We start from the raw sequence: 18,393 nt of genomic DNA, 5'->3' as shown, positions 1-18,393 counted from the left end.
TTGGGAGGTGGTGATTATGTGTCCATTTCTCATAGTTCAGTGATAAGGTGATTTATTAAATTCATCTTGTCTAGAAAAAGTAGAAGTGGCGTATATCAGAGAAAAATTAGGTAGAAGAAAATATTCCAGACTTAGAAAGATTGAGCCCCATTTAGTTAATTTTCTTTAAAAAGAAAAGTGGTTTGGCGGTGCCTGGGTAGCTCAGTCAATTGGTTGAGGTCATGATCTCACAGTTTTGGTTTGTGAGTTCGAGCCTCACATCAGGCTTTCTGCTGTCAGTGCAGAGCCCACTTCGGATCCTCTGTCCCCCTCTGTCCCCCTCTCCAACACTTGTGTGTGCTCTCTCAAAAATAAATAAAACATAAAAATTTAGTTGGGATAAATTGGAAAGAACTGTTAAAAATGATAGTACCTAGGAAGAAAAAGTGCCTAAAATTTCCATAAACTAAATTCTTCTAAATGGCCCAGGTAGCTTGTTAAACATTTTCCTCGACAAAAGCCTCTCGTTCAGCTGGTATTCTAGGAAGAATTCCATTCAGCAGCAAGCTCCCAGTCTCTCCCAGAGCTGATGGCTCCACAGAATCCCCTGTGGGACTTGGGGTCACCTGTGAGGATACACTCAGCAGGCAGGAGTGCCTGCTAAACTGAACTGAGAAATACTTCTATCTTAAACTGAGAAAGAATTCAGAATCATGAGGAATATGAAATGCTTAAGCCATAGCTAGCTGCTGTAATGACAGAACTTCTCCAGGAAGAAGAATATTTGTAAAGTTCCTTAAGAATGTATGTTCTCAGCCTTTTTTTTTTTTACTGAGTTAGGCTAGAAGTTGAAAATGAAGTTTTCATATAAAAATGAGAAAGGACATTGCAGTTCGTTGTTACCAGTGCCTGGCCACTGTTTGGCCAAATTTGCAGAAGAACATGCAGTTGATATAATGTTGGATATGTTGTGCCTCAGCATAGGCCTTAACTGCATAACTTATTTAGAATTGTGGTCTTGATTTTCAATCTTTGTGTGTACTTTAGAGTATCCTCTCAAAGCCAGGGCTAGTGTTTTCTGTAAAATTCTTGGCTTCCCCAGTTCCTATCGTATTGCCTACGACATTTATATTGGATTCTTAAAAAAATATTTGTTGAGGGGCGCCTGGGTGGCGCAGTCGGTTAAGCGTCCGACTTCAGCCAGGTCACGATCTCGCGGTCTGTGAGTTCGAGCCCCGCGTCGGGCTCTGGGCTGATGGCTCAGAGCCTGGAGCCTGTTTCTGATTCTGTGTCTCCCTCTCTCTCTGCCCCTCCCCCGTTCATGCTCGGTCTCTCTCTGTCCCAAAAAAATAAATAAAAACGTTAAAAAAAAAAAAAATATTTGTTGAGGGACACCTGGGTGGCTCAGTCGGTTAAGTATCCGACTCCAGCTCAGGTCATGATCTCGCCATTCCCGAGTTCGAGCCCTGCGTCAGGTTCTGTGCTGGCAGCTCAGAGCCTGGAACCTGTTTCAGATTCTGTTTCCCTCTCTGTTTCTGCTCTTCCCCCACTCTGCGCTCGCTCTCTCTCTCTCTCTCTCTCTCTCTCTCTCAAAAATAAATAAACATTAAAAATAATTATATAAAAAAAATTTGTTGACTAATGATGCTATCTTTCCCAAATAATTTTAGAGATCCTAAATATATTCCTTTAAAAAATTAGTCACTTCGGTGAATACAAAATGACTCTAAATCCCTCATATTTGGTCAGTTGATGAGTTGGTGTTTATATGGAAATGGAAATGCAAATCTTGTTTTAAGTGGTAGAGTTTAAAGCCTGGAGTGTACAAGACAATACTTCTGTCATTAAACAGCTGTCCAAGCCACACCTGGTTTTTGTTACTGTTTTTGAGGTTGTTCACCAAAGTTGGTTTCAAAATTATAATCCCAAGTATGACATCTTTAAAGTTACTTGCTACTTGGGAACAATGATGTTCTCGTAAACTAAAGAACGTTCCTGAATGTGTATGAATGAGAAGCAAAGATTCTGATGACACAATTAATATCCTTTATGTGAATTATTTTCAATACAGATTTCTTCAAACACTTCGCAGCTGGGTGGTGCGGAACCTGTGAAACGCTATGGAAAATCTGCACTCTTTCAACTGGCAGAGGCAAGTTTCTAAGAGTATGTGGAGATAAGATCTGCAGAGGTGGAAAAAGTTCATAATAACAATGTTCTTTAAACTGTACCCTATCCCCTGTGACCATAAAGTGTGTTGTTATATCTCATTTTCAACCATGAGAGGGTAAAAAAGGAGTTTTGCTACTAAAAGTCATTAAGCATTGGAAAAGGGTACTCAAGAAAATGATACAATCTTTTTCCACAGGTTAGTATTGTCAAATAAGGTCAGTTTTTGTCTCAGACTGGTGATGTAAGTCTAGCCTAAACCCAGAAGAATGGCCTGGGTCATTTTTCTCTTCTCTGATTCTCTTATAGTGTCTATAAATTCCTAGAAGACACTACTTTTAAACTAGGTCATTGATGTTTTAATTTGGGGGTGTTTTTTTAGTGAAGAACTCAAATGACTCCAAATCTGGTTTTGTAACACCTATCGGCTGTACATTTGTTGTGACATGGACATAAAATGCTGCTGTTCCTTTGGTAAATGTGCTTTCGTAAATCTGTGAGGGCCAGAACCCTCGCTTGGTGGGGGATGGGTTGGCAAGAAAGGTGCCAGAAGCAGTTGTTGCTGGGGTGGGCACCTACCAGGCTTGCGTCCGCCTACCTGTGACCGCTCTGCCTTTCTTTTGTGAAAGAAATGTCGTCAGTGCTGGAACACTGCAGTAGCCGTTTTCTCTTTTGGTGAGACAAATTAGGAGGGACAAGATGGGTGACCAGAAATCTCTTACATTAAACTTTTTCTTTTCTCTCATTTTTCTGGCTTCCTTCCAATGAGTTCCTTCTGAATTGTTTTTTTTTTTTTTTCATTTTATGTGAGTGATACCTTCTTTTTATAAATCCTTTGTAGTTTGTTAAATTTAATGGGGCAGCCTATCTTCTAAATTTTATGGTAGCTTATATCATTAAAATCTAGGAGTTCTAGGGGCGCCTGGGTGGCGCAGTCGGTTAAGCGTCCGACTTCAGCCAGGTCACGATCTCGCGGTCTGTGAGTTCGAGCCCCACATCAGGCTCTGGGCTGATGGCTCGGAGCCTGGAGCCTGTTTCCGATTCTGTGTCTCCATCTCTCTCTGCCCCTCCCCCGTTCATGCTCTGTCTCTCTCTGTCCCAAAAATAAATAAACGTTGAAAGAAAAAAAAAAATTAAAAAAAAAAAAATCTAGGAGTTCTAAACATGTTTAAATTAAGCTTTTAATGTCTACCCATCTCCACATTAGAAATAGAAAAACACAAAGGCCAATGGCCTAAGAGAGTAAAGAAGTATATTAACAGTGGGACACATGAACCCTTTGTTGTCTGACATTAAGCTGACATGCTTCTTATAGGACAAAATCAGATGCAGATAGAGGTCTCCAAATGACTAGAAAACTTCCAGAGACCACAGGGAATAGTTTAAAAAGAACTGAGTGAGTCAGTGGCAAGTACTACTTCAGATAGAACTGAAATGATAATGACCTGGCAACACACGTATGCCTTTGGAGTTAGAGCAAACAAATCTTAGTAAACAGAGGCACTACGAGGTATGAATTTATCTGGTATTTTTAAGACCCTATAGATTGGCAAGACAATGTTTTTGAAAGAAGTGATTATTTTTCTTGAATAGTAAGAATGTGTGGCCCTCTCTGCATTTCCTGGTGTGTGTATGTGTGTGCACACGCATGTGCACTTTCATATGCATATATCTTCATGAAAGAGTTTTATATTTGAAATGTATGGACCTTTGAGGTACTTTAGTATGGAGGGTGCAAGAGATGATTTTTGTCTTCTCATTTTCTTTCTTTCACATAACAGTTATATAAAAAAAAGGATTCCCTATTAAATCAGAGCTCATTAAAAAGAACATTCTTCTAATTTGTAGGGATGCATCCCAAATATGAAACAGATGCTATGGTTTAACAGATGTTTGAATGCTGGTATCATAATTTTAAAGGGGTAAAATGACTGCAATAAGCCTATTCCAATTATAGCAAATCAGCTTATACTCAGACTTAGTTTCTTATAACATCCGAGTAAAAATATATGCTTTTGATAAAACAGGGTCGCTAAAAAATAGTTTACCAAGAAAATCCTCTCACATTATTATTTGCACCACATGAATATGATGCCATAATGCTAATAGACTGTGTTTTAGAATAACATTCTAAATCCTACCCAGTTTCTAATTAAACATAAATATATGCACAATGGATTAATCAGCATCTCCAAATAATCACCAATAGAAATATGCTTCCTCAATTTTTTTATACCATGTATATTTGATATTCATTTTTCTTAAACTGCATATAATATTTAATTATTTCGGGTGCCTCTTCAAATAAGTATAACAGGATACAGAGGAAGATTTTTCCTCTTGCCCAGAATTGGTGCTACTGTCTGAACTATGAAAGAACAGCTTTAAATTTATGCATTTCAAAAGGAAATCTACCAGGAATCCATCTTCAATTTGGGCCAGATCCTTCTCTTGGGATTTCTAAAGAGATGGTCCAATCCAGCTGCTATCCCATGTACCCCTCCAGGGGTTCTCTCATTCCTATCCCAGCCCGTAAGTCGTCAGTGCGCAGGTGGCTATCAAAAACTATCCAGTCATCTGGAATATTTTGATTTTCCTCCCTGTCCTGAAGAGAGAAGGAAGGAATTGCTTTTCACTCTTCATCCCTGCTCCCTGTCAAACAAAGTGAAGGCAGCTCCAAGAGAAAATTTGTTCCCAATTGGGGTGTATCTGTAAGAGGTGTCTTCTCATTCTTTGGTGAGAAGCTAGAAGTGTTTTAGACATAGACTTATTGCTGTGCCCTTCACCTATCTGACCAGGTGAGAAAAGAGCTGGAGGAAGTTGGCAGCAAGGAGAGGTTTGGAATACCCTGCTGTACTCTCTGTTTTGGCATTGTAAAAATGCATGAGTTTCCACAGGTCATGTGACCAAATAGAAAATAGTTCAGTGTGATCAGGCAAGAGGCCGTGGGACAGTCATGGGGGGGACGGGTTGCAGAGAGCAGGCCTGGGGCAGCCTCTCTCATTAGGAAATACGCACTTAGAGACAGCTTCACTCAGGACACTGAAGAGCTCCCACAGGTAGGAACGATGTTCAGTCAGTTTCCACCAGTACAGCTGTCCTGGTACTAACATTACCAAGCACTTCCCATCGTCAGTAAAAGGACCCAAACCCCCTAGCACCCATGCTGCAATTTCCCCAGCATCCCTGGGCTCCCCTGATCCTTCCAGCAACTGGAGGACACTGCGAGGGGTCTGCAGGACCTGTTCCAGGCCCTGGACCACATCCCTTCTGATCAGTTTGCATCCCTGCCTCTTAAATAATTTGTATATCATCCCTGCCCTTGGCATCCCCTGACAAGGTCAGTCAGTCTTTTGTAGTGTTAGCAGGAACAGATAGAAAAAGACAGGAATAACCATGGGCAGTGAGTTTTGCCTCCACTATTGCTTCTCCTGTTTTTTACAGAAGCTTTAGAACTCGTGAAGGGAAGGGCCAGCAACCAGCCCAGGAACTAACTTCTCCCCCTATCCCACCTCTATTCCTACAAGCTGACACAAGGGGAGAGCTGAATAGTAGACCTCCCAAAAGTATAGGGGCTGTTGCTTGCAAGAAGTGTCTTCTTGGTGAGAAGCAAGAAATATTTTAGGCATGTTCTTATTGCTGTGTCCTACACCCACGTGAGCCGGCAAAAAGAAAATTGGAGGAAGTTGGCAACAGACACAAAGAGACTTGGGTTGGCCTGCACTCTTGGTTTTGGCATTGTTTTATTTCTTTGGACCCCATAGCCAGGAGATGCCCTGGGGAAGGCCCTGCTTCAGGCATTTGATTGGCATTTTAAGCTGGGTGGATTTTTAATAGCTGAGAGGGACCTGACAATTCTGGGATCTGTTCCAGGTATTTTTCAGGAATCCACTCCAGCTAAGAACGGAGTTGGTATAGTGCTGCTGAGGTCAGGGGATTGAGAAAAAAATACAGTCCTCTATGTGTGAACCTCCATGAGGTTCGTACTGTTCAGTTAATCAGTTGTTTAATTGGTGCAGGTACTATAATGTGTTTCCTTTCATTTTGAAATTAATTAGGTCAGATCATACAAAGAGTTGCAAAGTATCTCCCTGGAGATGATTGTGTATTATAGCTGCTATATAGTTGGAGGACACACAGACACATCTTTCCCTGTATATTTTAGGAAAGAAAATTCTACACTTAAAAGATCTCTGGTATCAAAATTGCCTAGTATAATAAAATGCACAGTTGATTCATTTATTCCAATAAGCGGTAATTATTAAGGGTCCATTCCATGTCCATAACCGTGAGGCTGCTGAAGTTACCTGCATATGGATGTACGAATACTGTTTCTTGTGATAGGGTAAGCTGTGAACCTGCTTGTGAACCTCCTAAGGTCAGTGTATGAGCACACTCTGCCTCCGGGTGCGGTTTTGGTGTTGGAGAGTTGCCATGAGACGCCGAAGCATATGCCTAAAAATATTATTCTTTGGTTTTACTTTTCTTTTTCTGAAATAATTTTATGTGTTCTTTAAAATAGAGTCTAAATTTTAATAGCAGAAAATCAGTTGTATTACCTAACTTAAGATAATAATGACTTTAATTCTCTGCTATGTGGTAGGCACTTTCCTAAGTATTTTATATGTACTCATTGAATTTTCACACACATCCTCTGAGATAGGTATTATCACCGTTCCTCTTGTATACATTAGGAAAGAAGGGCAGAGGGGTTTTGTGACTTGCCTAAGGTCATGTGCACAGGAAGTTGGAGCCTCAGTAGAAACCCAGGCAATCTGTCTCCACACCCTGGCTCTTCCACACTGGGCTGTTCTGTCTCCTTGTTTTAGATGAATGTAAAAGACTCTGCAAGTTGCTTGTTATAGGACTTTGCGTATTATAGAAGGCTCTATGGAAGACAGCTTACTCCTACACATATATGTGTATGGCTGAATAAGATGACAGATTTTTCAAGACTGCTGTCAAAGAAATGGAGCTGATATTTCCTTTTTAAAAAGTGTCTGTACTTTTGAAACTGCCAAGATACATCTTACACCCTTAAATAAGTAAGTGCCTGTTTGTGAATATACTTTGGAAGATATTGAGAGGAAATTATGGAGTAGGACTCCTGTTCTCCAAGAACTTCTTCTCCAGTTGCAGAGAGATTAGATACAAAAAGTTAAGGGATGAGAAATAAGTGTGCAAATGGTTTCACAGGGAACCATGCAGTGAAATGACAAGGCTCTACTTGTGACGAATTATATACAAAGTGAATTTGTGAAGACAAGAAAGGGAGAATTAATACTAGCAGGAGTGCCATGAGGACCCAGCACAGAGAGCACGAAGACGGTTCTTGATGAAAGACCTGTTTAGAAACTGGGGTTGAAACTAGCAGCCTCTGGGCCACATTTAACTTGCAGAGATGCTTTTTCAGGGGCACCCAATTTGTTGACCTGTATTATACTCTACATTTCAATTAGCGGCTAATATTTTAAAAGTGGAGATTTCAAATAAATGTCTGACTTCTCATGAAAATGTAGAGAATCTAGAGACACTGATCCAGCCTTCCCACATGAGAACGATTGGTCAGAGCCGATAGTGCCTTTGCCCTTAAAGACACCATCACTGTGCTCTCCTTTCCCTCCGGAGCCCTGGCTCTGAGGCCAGCAGCCCCTGCCAGCATCCACCTACCCTCGTGCACCTCCCCCTTTTATACGCGCACACAGTGCAGATTGTGACCTGCATGATCAAATGGAGAGATGAGAGAGATACAGCAAAGGGATAAAGGGGTAGAGGCAGGAGACATGAGGTAGGTGGATGATGAGATCAGACGGGCAGGAGTAGTGGGCTGGGCTAGGAGACTTGTGGAAGGTGGAGTGTGGCTGCAGTCAGAACTGGGAGAGTGTTTAGTGTAAAGCAGAGAAACTTGTGCTTGAAGACCATGAGGAGCAAGTAAAGATTTAGGGCAGGGCAGGGGCACACAGTGGGAAAGCACACTCCCTTGGCAGCTATGTGTAGAGTGGAGTGGAAAACTTCTGGGGACATCTAGGTGTGAGACGATAAGAGCCAGGATTGGGGAGGGGTGGTTTGGCAGTGGGAATGGGCTGTAGAAACAGACACCAGGGATGCTACAGAGGATTTAGTTGGATTCCATGATTGGGTCCATGTGAAAGGCAAAGCGAAAGGGGAGCTGGAGATGGCCCCAGCTCTGAACCTGAATGCACCGGAGAAGAATGGAAGATCGGAGCCCTACTTCAGGAAGCCCGGATGTTTGTGAACAAAGAAGAAGCCCCACCAGCAGAAAAGAAGAGATGAAAGATGCCGAGGGGTGGGGACAACTGAAGAAATCCAATACTGAAAGAGTCAAAAAGAGAGGGGTTTGTTAAGGTAAATGGTCGACTTTGGAAAGCCAGAGGCCCATATTCTCTGAGCACAAAAGGAAAAAAGGTAGAGAACAGTCACCACAGGGTTGCTGAATTTGGTCTGTGGTACCCATTTTCTGAGTTCTACTTCTTTACTTCAGTTTATGAAACTAGTGATGTGTTCTTAAGATGAAGGAAGGGTGCTGGATTTCTCCACATATACTCCTACTTCTCATGTATGAAAAAGCAAGATTGCAGATCTGGTGCTTCCAAGGGAACTGGAAACATTATTTAACCCTATTTATTAAAAAAAGATGATGACATTTTCAGACACCTTGACTGCCTAGTTTTCCTTACATTCTAACTTGTAAAAAACACTTATAATTAAAACCAAATAGGTAGATAAAGACAAATTTATTCTGGTGTCTATAAAAATTAAGTCCTAGGAAGGATGTTGGCTCATTTTAAGAAAAGCTGAATTATGATAGAATTATAGAGATTACATACCACATTGAAAACTGTAGGAAATGCCATCCCTCCAATCACATTAGCATTCCCGACTACCAGGTATGGGTGGTGTTTGACCAAGGTGACTCCATTTCAGTTTTCTATGTGTCCTCACATACTATTGACACGCAGTATCCCCACCTCCTCCTCATAGCCCCCTGAAACCTGGAATCTCGGCACACAGCTCTCAGCTCAGCCCCTCCTACGCTACTGTCATATAACTGAATCCCAATACCTATGATATATTTGAGGGGGTCTCTTTTTTTTAAGTGGTGTATTTCTTTCCATAGCTTTTTAGGCAGAGTTGTGAGTCATTTTTAGAAAACTCCCATCCTAAAACTTTTCATTTCATTCCCAATTGCATCAACTTATTTTTGGAGGAACTGAAATAATAGGAATTCTCCTAATGACTTCCTTTAACACTTCTGGGGGAGACTTTAATAGATGGCCTATGGAACAAAGGCCACCCCACCCCATCTAGAGTCTTCAGAATGGGTATAATTTCTGAAGAAATAGTAAAGAGAAACATTTAAGCCACCTTTTCACCTGGTCGTGTTTCTGCAAACCAAATAGAAAACTACTTAATATGCTCAGATTTCAGTGTTGAGAGATGCTTAGACCACTGTTCTGTGACCAGTTATCTTTTATAATAAAGAGAATTGAATTTTCTTAGCAGCAGTGCTATTCTTTATTCTCTGAGACCATCAGCCAGTGTATGTTTATGGCAATAACATTCTGATTTTATTTAATTATGGGAGAAGTGCACATCTTGGAAAACACTGCTAAATGCCATCCTAGGGTTATGTCTACACTGTTTTGGCAGATAATAAGCCAGTACAAAATGATTGTAAACATACCTTGGCTGCAAAACATTTATTTTGTACTAAAAGGCAAAGATTTTGAAATTGAAACTTCTTGATTGGTGTCAGTGGCTCTGTTTTCACACTGCCTTGTTTTTAATCGAGCTGGATCCTTTACAATAGACAATGAAAGACAAAAGATAATTAAGAGTGTAATAGTATGGTACATTTTGGAGCAACTTACCCATTCCTTTGTACCAGTTAAAGAACATCTATTTCTGTGGTATTATTCTTATCTAGTACACATGATTAATTATTTTTTGCTGGTCATTTCACTGTCTTTTATAGCAGAACACATTAAAGAAATGAATCAATATCTTAACATTTGTAGAAAGGAACACATTTTAAAATGTCTTTTGATTCAGAGAGGTAAAAGCTTGTCACAACTCAGATTTATTATGTCTCTGTAGTCCCCCATAGCAACCCCGAGCCTATGGCACAGTCTTACCTGAACTGAAAATGGCAATCTTCTTGAACCCAGGAACATAAAAAATAATCCCTCCACTGCACATTTTATCTCACCTCTTCAATATTCCTACTGAAATTTTTCTTTGTAATAATTTTGAAGAGAGTGATTTTTATATGTCTGTCCAATATGTGCATCCTTTAGAATCTCCAGTTTCAACATACTCATTTTCATTTTTCTTTTGGGGGTAAGTTACATTTCTTCCAGCTCATCACTGACAGGCCATTCTGACTACACAAAACAGTGAGAAACTTCAGTGAGGTTTCAGTTATCAAAGTAAAACTACAATATTAGTGATTAATTCTCACTGGTGCTTTTGGGAAGCATAAGTAAGGACAGTGTGAATGCTGGTTTAGGCCAAGCAATAGCGTGGTCCTAATTAGCATTGTTTTTTATAGACATGTAAGGTAACTTTCTTGGTATGAATCAGATTGCATTTTAGACTCAGAATTCATGAACCATTCAATTCAACACAATTATCTACGAAATGCCTTCTTTTTGAAAGGTACTAGGAGATATTCTTGGAGGAGAGTACAGAGGTGAACAGGATCCATTTTGTGCCCCCTGAGTTACAGTTATAAAAAATATGGTGCCTGAGGGAATAGACCATAGATATCAAATATTTATGCCAGGCATTTGATTTAAAACATTAGCATTCTGACTTCTTGGAATACAGCCATGGGAATTCGATCTAGAAGGTGTCCTGCAGACATTTTACATCCTCACTCTTCAAGGAGTTTATTGTTCAATTTAAAATAATAATAAAAGAATAAATTGTCATTTACTAAGGCATATTCTATTTCAAGGCTTGATTAACAACCAACCCTCTATTAAGGGCAACTTGACTAATTAATAACAGACATTAATTCTGTGCGTCCCACGGTGCAGTTTTATTCACCTGAGTTCACACTGATTTATGCTTCTCTGTGTCCACCGTGTGCTTATCTGTATGCATGTCCATGCATGTGAACAGAATGTAGTTTGTATGCAGTTTCGTAAGCCCCACTAAACTTAGTTGATAAATGCACTCAAGTAGATGAAAGTAGATGTTTGTACCCAGTAGTAGAACTGAGCTTAACTATATGTTTAATGAGACTAACTTCTTGAAAGGTAACTGATTTAAGATCTCCTGCATCTAATTTTGTTGTTTATGTTTTTTTCCCCAATTACAGAATCGTTCAACCATAGAATGAAAAAATCAAAGCAAAGTACTTAGTGTACCAGGGCCGTGACGTGCCACCAATGATATCCATAAGACTAATTCTACTACTGTCAGAAGCTAAGATTTATTCTATATGGCACAAGGCTACAGAGGGATGGTTGTCAGAATACATTTATTCTTGCTGTGAACTAGGCACTATTTTAAGTGCTGTACATGTCCAACTCATTGAACCTCACAGTATTCCTAAGAGAAATACTATTAACATCCGTGTTTTATAGATGGGGAAACTAAGGCACAGAAACGTTTATAGAAAATTAGCAAATCAGAGGCAGAGCCAGTCTCAGTCCTAGACAGTCTGGCTCCAGCATCCCTCCCTTTTGGAATAGCTTCTCGATATAGAATTTGCTCACATCTAAGAGTGATGGCATCTTCTAAGAGTTACTACATCCATAGCTGTTCCCAAGCTGTTTATGTGGAAATATAGACTGTTAATTCCTAGAGGCTTTTGAGAATTCTTTCTAATAAAATGTTTGATCTCACAGAAAAGAAGGTAAAAACTGAGTGCTCTCCCAGAGTCTGTTTGCCCTGCATGACAGTTCATATCCCTGGTGGCTGTAGACTGCCTTTTCTGGGTGCCTATGTCCCCTGATACCCAGCTGGGTCCAGCCAGTGGGAGACTCTGGTGGGAAAATATGGAATGGGGGGAAGAGAATGGCCAGGATGTGCAGGGAAGGGGTGAGGAGGGGTGGGGGCAAAGCAAAGGTAACATCTCTTCTACGTGTTGAGCTCCTCCAGTTAGGCCCACCATGGTTCTGTCTTCCTCTGGAGGCCTTCCCCCATTTGTTCCTGTTGTTGCTAATCTCTGGATTGCCTCACCAACCTCCTATTTGGGTGTCTCAGTTCTTTATTACCTGGGTAACCAACCTGTTCCCTGCATTAAATTCCTCCTGCTAGATATGCTTTAAGTTGTTTCTGTTTGCCTAGTTAGACTCTGACTGGAATACAAGCCATTTTCATTTTATATTTAGTATGGTTATAAAATTGGCCGAGAATGCTGTTGGCATACTGTGTCCAGATTTCAGCAAGACTTTTGACAGATAATCTTACCATGTCCTTGTGAACAAAACAGGGGTAATTTAGATTGGATTATAAAACATTCTTAGATTGCTGAAGTTTATTAATGTTCAGATCAACCTGATGAAAGGGCTCTAAAAGTCTGCCAGAAGGCTCTGTCCTTAGCCATGTTCTAGTCAACTTACCAAAGATTTGGATGAAGACATAAAATGCAACTTAACCGGGGCGCCTGGGTGGCGCAGTTGGTTAAGCGTCCGACTTCAGCCAGGTCACGATCTCGCGGTCCGTGAGTTCGAGCCCCGCGTCGGGCTCTGGGCTGATGGCTCAGAGCCTGGAGCCTGTTTCCGATTCTGTGTCTCCCTCTCTCTCTGCCCCTCCCCCGTTCATGCTCTGTCTCTCTCTGTCCCAAAAATAAATAAACGTTGAAAAAAAAAAAATTAAAAAAAAAAAAAAAAAAAAAAAAGAAAATGCAACTTAATCAAATGTGTCCATAACAGAGCTGGAAGGTAATGTAATTCAGAGTTGGAAAGGATAAACTTTATAAGGAAAAACGGAAAATCTCACAACTATATACAAGAAATAAATTATAAAAACATAGAATGGAAGAGACCAAGCTTCCCCGCTAATTAGGTGGGTAAAGAAATCCAAGATTGTTATTGACCACAAGCCCAATACAAGCCAGAAGTATGACTTGGTTTTTGTTTTGTTTTGTTTTTAAAGTGGCTGGGGGGAGATCCATCTTTGGGCCCCATTAGAAGATAAGTATGTTCCTATCAGCTGACAAGTATGCAGTTCTACTTCTCATGTAGAGCATTATGGGAAAGCTAGGAACTTACTCTAAGGAAGATATTGCTAAATCCATGTTCCCTGACCATTGTAAAGCTTTATGTGTAAAGTGTTGTGTCTGCACACATTTATTCACTTTTGTATCACAACAACCCAGTGGAGCATGTCCTGTTACCCCGTTTCTCAGCCTTTATTTCCTCATATGGATTCAAGTCAAAGTTACATAGCCCACAGTGCTCTAGCCTTAGGCAAGCACTGTGGTACTTCGTCCTGAACCCAACTTACTTCCCAAAAGCCCAGTTCTTGGTTCAGGACACCATACTGCATTTAGGTAAGAGGGGCCCAACTTTTGAAAGGTTGGAAAGCCTTACATGTTAAGGGAACTGGGACATTATACCAGGAGAAGAGACTTGCATCTGTCTCCTAGGATTTGAGAGTCTGTCATATGAGAGAAAGCAGAATTCTTTATGTGACTTCAGAGAACAACTAGTATGATGGAGTGGTAGTTTTTTCCTCAAATTTTAAGTATTTCAGAGAGAACCACCCTCTAATATGGTCAGTGTCTTTGTGCGGAAAGTTGGATAATTAAGTCTCAAGAATATTGTAGTAAAGTGAATTTCTACATGGGGAAGAATGTTAAATTAGATTACCTAATATGACACCCAGCTCTGAGTCTGATTTGTGTTTATTTGGGTTTTTGGTTAGTGAGATTTATGATTTGTAGTTTTTGACTCGGAGTTATTTGTTTTATTTTTATAGTTTCACTTCTAGCAATATAATTGTTTTTCTTATAATTTAGGATTAACATACTCTATTTGTGGGAGAAAAAAACTTTTAAGAGCCCGAAACAAGGAAGTAAAGCATGACTAGTGCCTGGTGTAATTACCTCCACAAGAAATATTATGCTATTTCCTGGAATATGTCCCCAGAGTGAATGTCTGCATTTGTTCCATTTCATTCCTAGCTGTGGAATCCTATCAGGGGTGATGAGGAGAATCATTTTGAAATATATTGAAGCAGAGAATGGAGTTTGCAAAGTATTATTAGGTTTGCTCACATGAACCTATGCAAATACAAACTGTTGGCATGCCACTATAAAACCCAGTGCCTCTATGGGACATGGCTCCTGCAGGGACTTATTAAAGGTCGCCAGAGTGACAGTGGCTGAAAAACCGTAAAATTTACCTTGAGGATGCCTTTCCAGTCTTCTTTCCAGAACTAGTATTGTCTCTGCCCCCATGTAAGATAGTTCTTCATGAAGGGCTAGGATAATCGAGAAAGGAAAATAAAAATCATTTCAAAATCAATGAAAAAACAGCACATTGTCCAACGAGAATAAAATATGCAGGGAGAATTAAATGTGTCAGTGTGTCAGAATTAAAATAACATTTTTGCTTTGAACTTACTTCTGGTAAGTTTTCGCTAAAGGGGAGTTCTCAGTCTTCGTAACTACTTGCTAAGGTCTAAAAGTTAACTTACGTGATTTCCCAAAAAAGATAGTTCCATTGTGAATCCATACTATTTCAGATCTTCCCTGTAAAAAAATCTGAAGATTGTCATGTTCATTTTTTTTTAACGTGCGTGATCTGCCTCCTCTCACCCTTCTGCAATTTCTTCTCAGGCTTATCAATTATAATTCTCACAGAAAGATTTGAGATGCGTTGAAAATACTAAGGGGAAAAATGAAGTAAAAGAGGATCTCCTATTTAACTGAATGGCTTATCTATTTAAAAAATGAGTTTTAGGGGCGCCTCGGTGACTCTGTCAGTTTGGCGTCTGACTCTTTCGGCTCAGATCTGATCCCAGGGTTGTGGGGTCAAGCCTCATGTCAAGCTCCACACTGAGCATGGAGCCTGCTTAAGATTCTCAGTCCCTCTGTCTCTCCCTCTCTCTCCCCCTCTCTCTTTGCCCCTTTCCCCTGCTCGCACTCTCTCTCTCTCTCAAATTTAATTGAAAACAATTTTTTAAATGAGTTTTATATACATTAACATTTCTGACAATTTTCCATTTGACACAATGGTAAAATTTTTTTAAAGAATCAGTTTCCTAATTCTTATGCTTGATTTGGGGGCTCAGCAAAACCCAGTACTCTTTTTCCTCTAAGCTGCTAATACAAAATTGGTAAAATGAATAATGGAGAAGAACTCCTGTTCTGCCCTTGGCCTAATCAGCATCGTCAGCCTCATGATGAATCCTCAGAGGCAGAGAGGGGAACTTATTGATCTTTGTATTCTTTTGTTTTTTGGTTACATAAATCAAGGCATTTATTATAGGCCGGCAGTGTCTCACATGGTGGAGCTTCCGCTGCTGGTCTTTCATCTCCTTCAGGCATCTGGAGGTAGACCTTCCTGTGGTGGCAGAAGGGGTGCTGTAGGTCCAGGCACATCAACTGCCGTTTTCATGCCTGAACCACAGTGCCAGATCTCCACAGCTCCTCTTTTCATCTTGATTTTGCCACAGAAGGAGCAAGTGTACTCAGCATGCTGGCTAATTTCAATGTTCTTTACCATTTTCCTGAGAGAAGCAACAATAACAGGTCCCATATTGACCGATCATTCCAGCCTTCTTGATGCATTTAACCATGTCCTCCCAAACTAAGTCTGAGCCCAGAGAATGGTCTTTGTATCTTTAGGGTCCTCCCATGGGGCCTGGAGCTTGGGAGCATTTCAGGGAATGTTTATGAATGAAAGTCCATGTATTGAAAATGAACTTTACAAAAGCTGCAATTTCCCCTTTCAGAAAATAGCTTTAGATTGAATTTTCGAGGTACCTGGGAACTGGAGAGGAAGATGGCAAGTGTTTCCTATAAGGTCCTATGTGTGAAATTTGGGGAGTTTTAAAACATAACCGGATTGCTGCAAGATGTGTTTTAGTATTCAGAATTTTTCAGATTTTAGAAAAATGATATAGTATATGCATCTTATGCTATGCAGTTAATTCCCACAGGGCATAATGCAAATGCATGAAGATGCTGATAGCGAAAGCATATGAATAGTCACGTTAAATGTGAATTAAGATGTTAAGTAATTTCACATTAGTTCTGGTCAGAATTTTTAGGCGTGTAAGTTCAGATTAGATCAAGTCTGCTATCAAATGAGTTTAAAACAAAAAACACCATCACTTAGTTTTCACCACTTTTATGATCTTCAGGTTATCTGTCAGCATCTGAGGCCTGTAACGTTTTTGTTTTTGTTTTCATTAACCAGAATCCTCTGTAGTTATTTAATGAATCATCTTCTCATTTCTAACTTCAACTGGGTAGGTACAAAATGTTGCTCTTTTTCTCGTTTCCCCAAGAAAAAAGAAAAGGTAAACATCTAAACATTTTCGGGATTATTTAGTCAGTATTGGCATCAGTATATCATCTCACTTAAACCTCACAGAATCCTCTGAGACAATCATTCTTGCCATCCTTTTTATTTTACAAAGACAGCTGAGGAGTGAACAGTGAAATGTCTCATTTTAGGCCACAGAGTTAGCAAGTAGCAAAACTAAGACTCAAGCTCAGGTCTTTCAACTCTAGAACCCATCTTCTTTCTACCAAATCATGTTTTCATAGAAAAAGCTTCGGATGAAGCTGGAAAATGAGAATTTGAGTACATGCTTATCTAAAATGTAATGAATATATCATAATGCCTACAGCCTTTTTAAAATTTGAGTTATTGAAATTAGTTTGGCAGAAGTGGGCTGATTATTGTAAAGTTTGCTTTGATTACTTTAAAGAGGGATAGACTTTTAAAGTTTAAGCTAATTTCAAGTGTATTTCAAAAAAAATATTATTTTGTCATTCTCCCATTTTTGTTTGAACCGTTTAGATGTGTCTGGCATCAGAGGGGGTTAAAATGGAGGAATCAAAGCTAATGAAGGCAAAAGAATCAGATGGTGGAAGAATTAAAGAATTGGAGAAGGGAAAGGAACAAAGAGAAATAAAAATGGAGAAAACAGATGAAGCCAGGTCACAGAAGGAAGCAGAATTTGAAAAATCAGCTAAGGAAAATGTAAGAGATTCTAAGGAACTAAGAAATTTTGAGGAGCTACGAATGGATGATACAATGGATATAAAAGTGGAAGATCCCAAAGAAATTAAAAAGGAAGAACTAGAAGAAGATCAAAAATGTAGTCACTTCCCTGATTTTTCTTATTCTGCCAGTAGCAAGATAATAATAAGCGATGTTCCCAGTAGAAAGGATCATATGTGCCATCCTCATGGAATTATGATCATTGAGGATCCCACAGCATTAAACAAACCAGAGAAACTAAAAAAGAAAAAGAAGAAAAGCAAAATGGATCGACATGGAAATGATAAATCCACACCCAAGAAGACTTGCAAAAAGAGGCAGTCTTCAGAGTCTGACATTGAGAGTGTTATATACACCATTGAAGCCGTTGCAAAGGGAGACTGGGGCATCGAGAAACTTGGAGAAACCCCTCGCAAGAAGGTCCGCGCATCTTCAAGTGGCAAGGGAAGCATTTTGGATGCCAAGCCACCAAAGAAAAAAGTGAAATCAAGAGAGAAGAAAATGTCAAAGGAGAAATCCTCAGACACCACCAAAGAGTCAAGACCTCCAGATTTCATTAATATTTCTGCCAGCAAGAACATTTCTGGTGAGGTGCCAGAGGGTATAAAAGCAGAACCATTGACCCCCACGGAGGATGCATTACCACCGAGCCTATCTGGACAGGCCAAGCCTGAGGAAAGTGACTGTCACAGAAAAATAGAGACTTGTGGCTCCCGGAAATCTGAGAGGTCTTGCAAAGGTGCTCTTTATAAAACCCTGGTGTCTGAAGGCATGCTCACCTCTCTGCGAGCTAATGTTGACAGAGGTAAGTAATTCTCACAAAAGTGAAAAGAATATGGAAACGTAGCGAATGCCTCCTTTAGACTCATTGAGAAGAGCCACCATAAAGAACAATGTGGCATCAGAACAATATATTTGTACAGTTCTTTATGGTTTATAGACACATGTGTCATTTTACCTACATGTTTTCTAGCACCATAGAGCAGATCTTATATTCATTTTGTAGGTAGTTCTCAGGATATGTGTTCAA

At 39.9% G+C, this 18,393-nt stretch overlaps 1 protein-coding gene and 1 pseudogene across 7 annotated transcripts in view; one reads left to right on the top strand and one right to left on the bottom strand.

Annotated features, from left to right (window-relative positions):
* Positions 1–18,393, top strand: part of BBX (BBX high mobility group box domain containing) — a 287,870-nt gene that overhangs the window by 229,873 nt on the left and 39,604 nt on the right. For all 7 annotated transcript variants that reach the window (XM_086675525.1, XM_086675529.1, XM_086675524.1 and 4 more), the window contains 2 exons: positions 2,051–2,131; positions 17,160–18,168. In XM_086675525.1, coding sequence (XP_086531651.1) covers positions 2,051–2,131; positions 17,160–18,168 — 1,090 coding nt within the window. The remainder of the gene's footprint in view (positions 1–2,050; positions 2,132–17,159; positions 18,169–18,393) is intronic.
* LOC147577472 (large ribosomal subunit protein eL43 pseudogene) lies at positions 15,508–16,014 on the bottom strand (annotated as a pseudogene).

This window comes from Puma concolor, chromosome C2, assembly GCF_028749965.1.
Source record: "Puma concolor isolate L17-30 chromosome C2, mPumCon1.1.hap2, whole genome shotgun sequence".
Taxonomy (NCBI): domain Eukaryota; kingdom Metazoa; phylum Chordata; class Mammalia; order Carnivora; family Felidae; genus Puma; species Puma concolor.
Note: the sequence above shows the minus strand (reverse complement) of the source record. Positions and strands in the feature narration are given on the sequence as shown.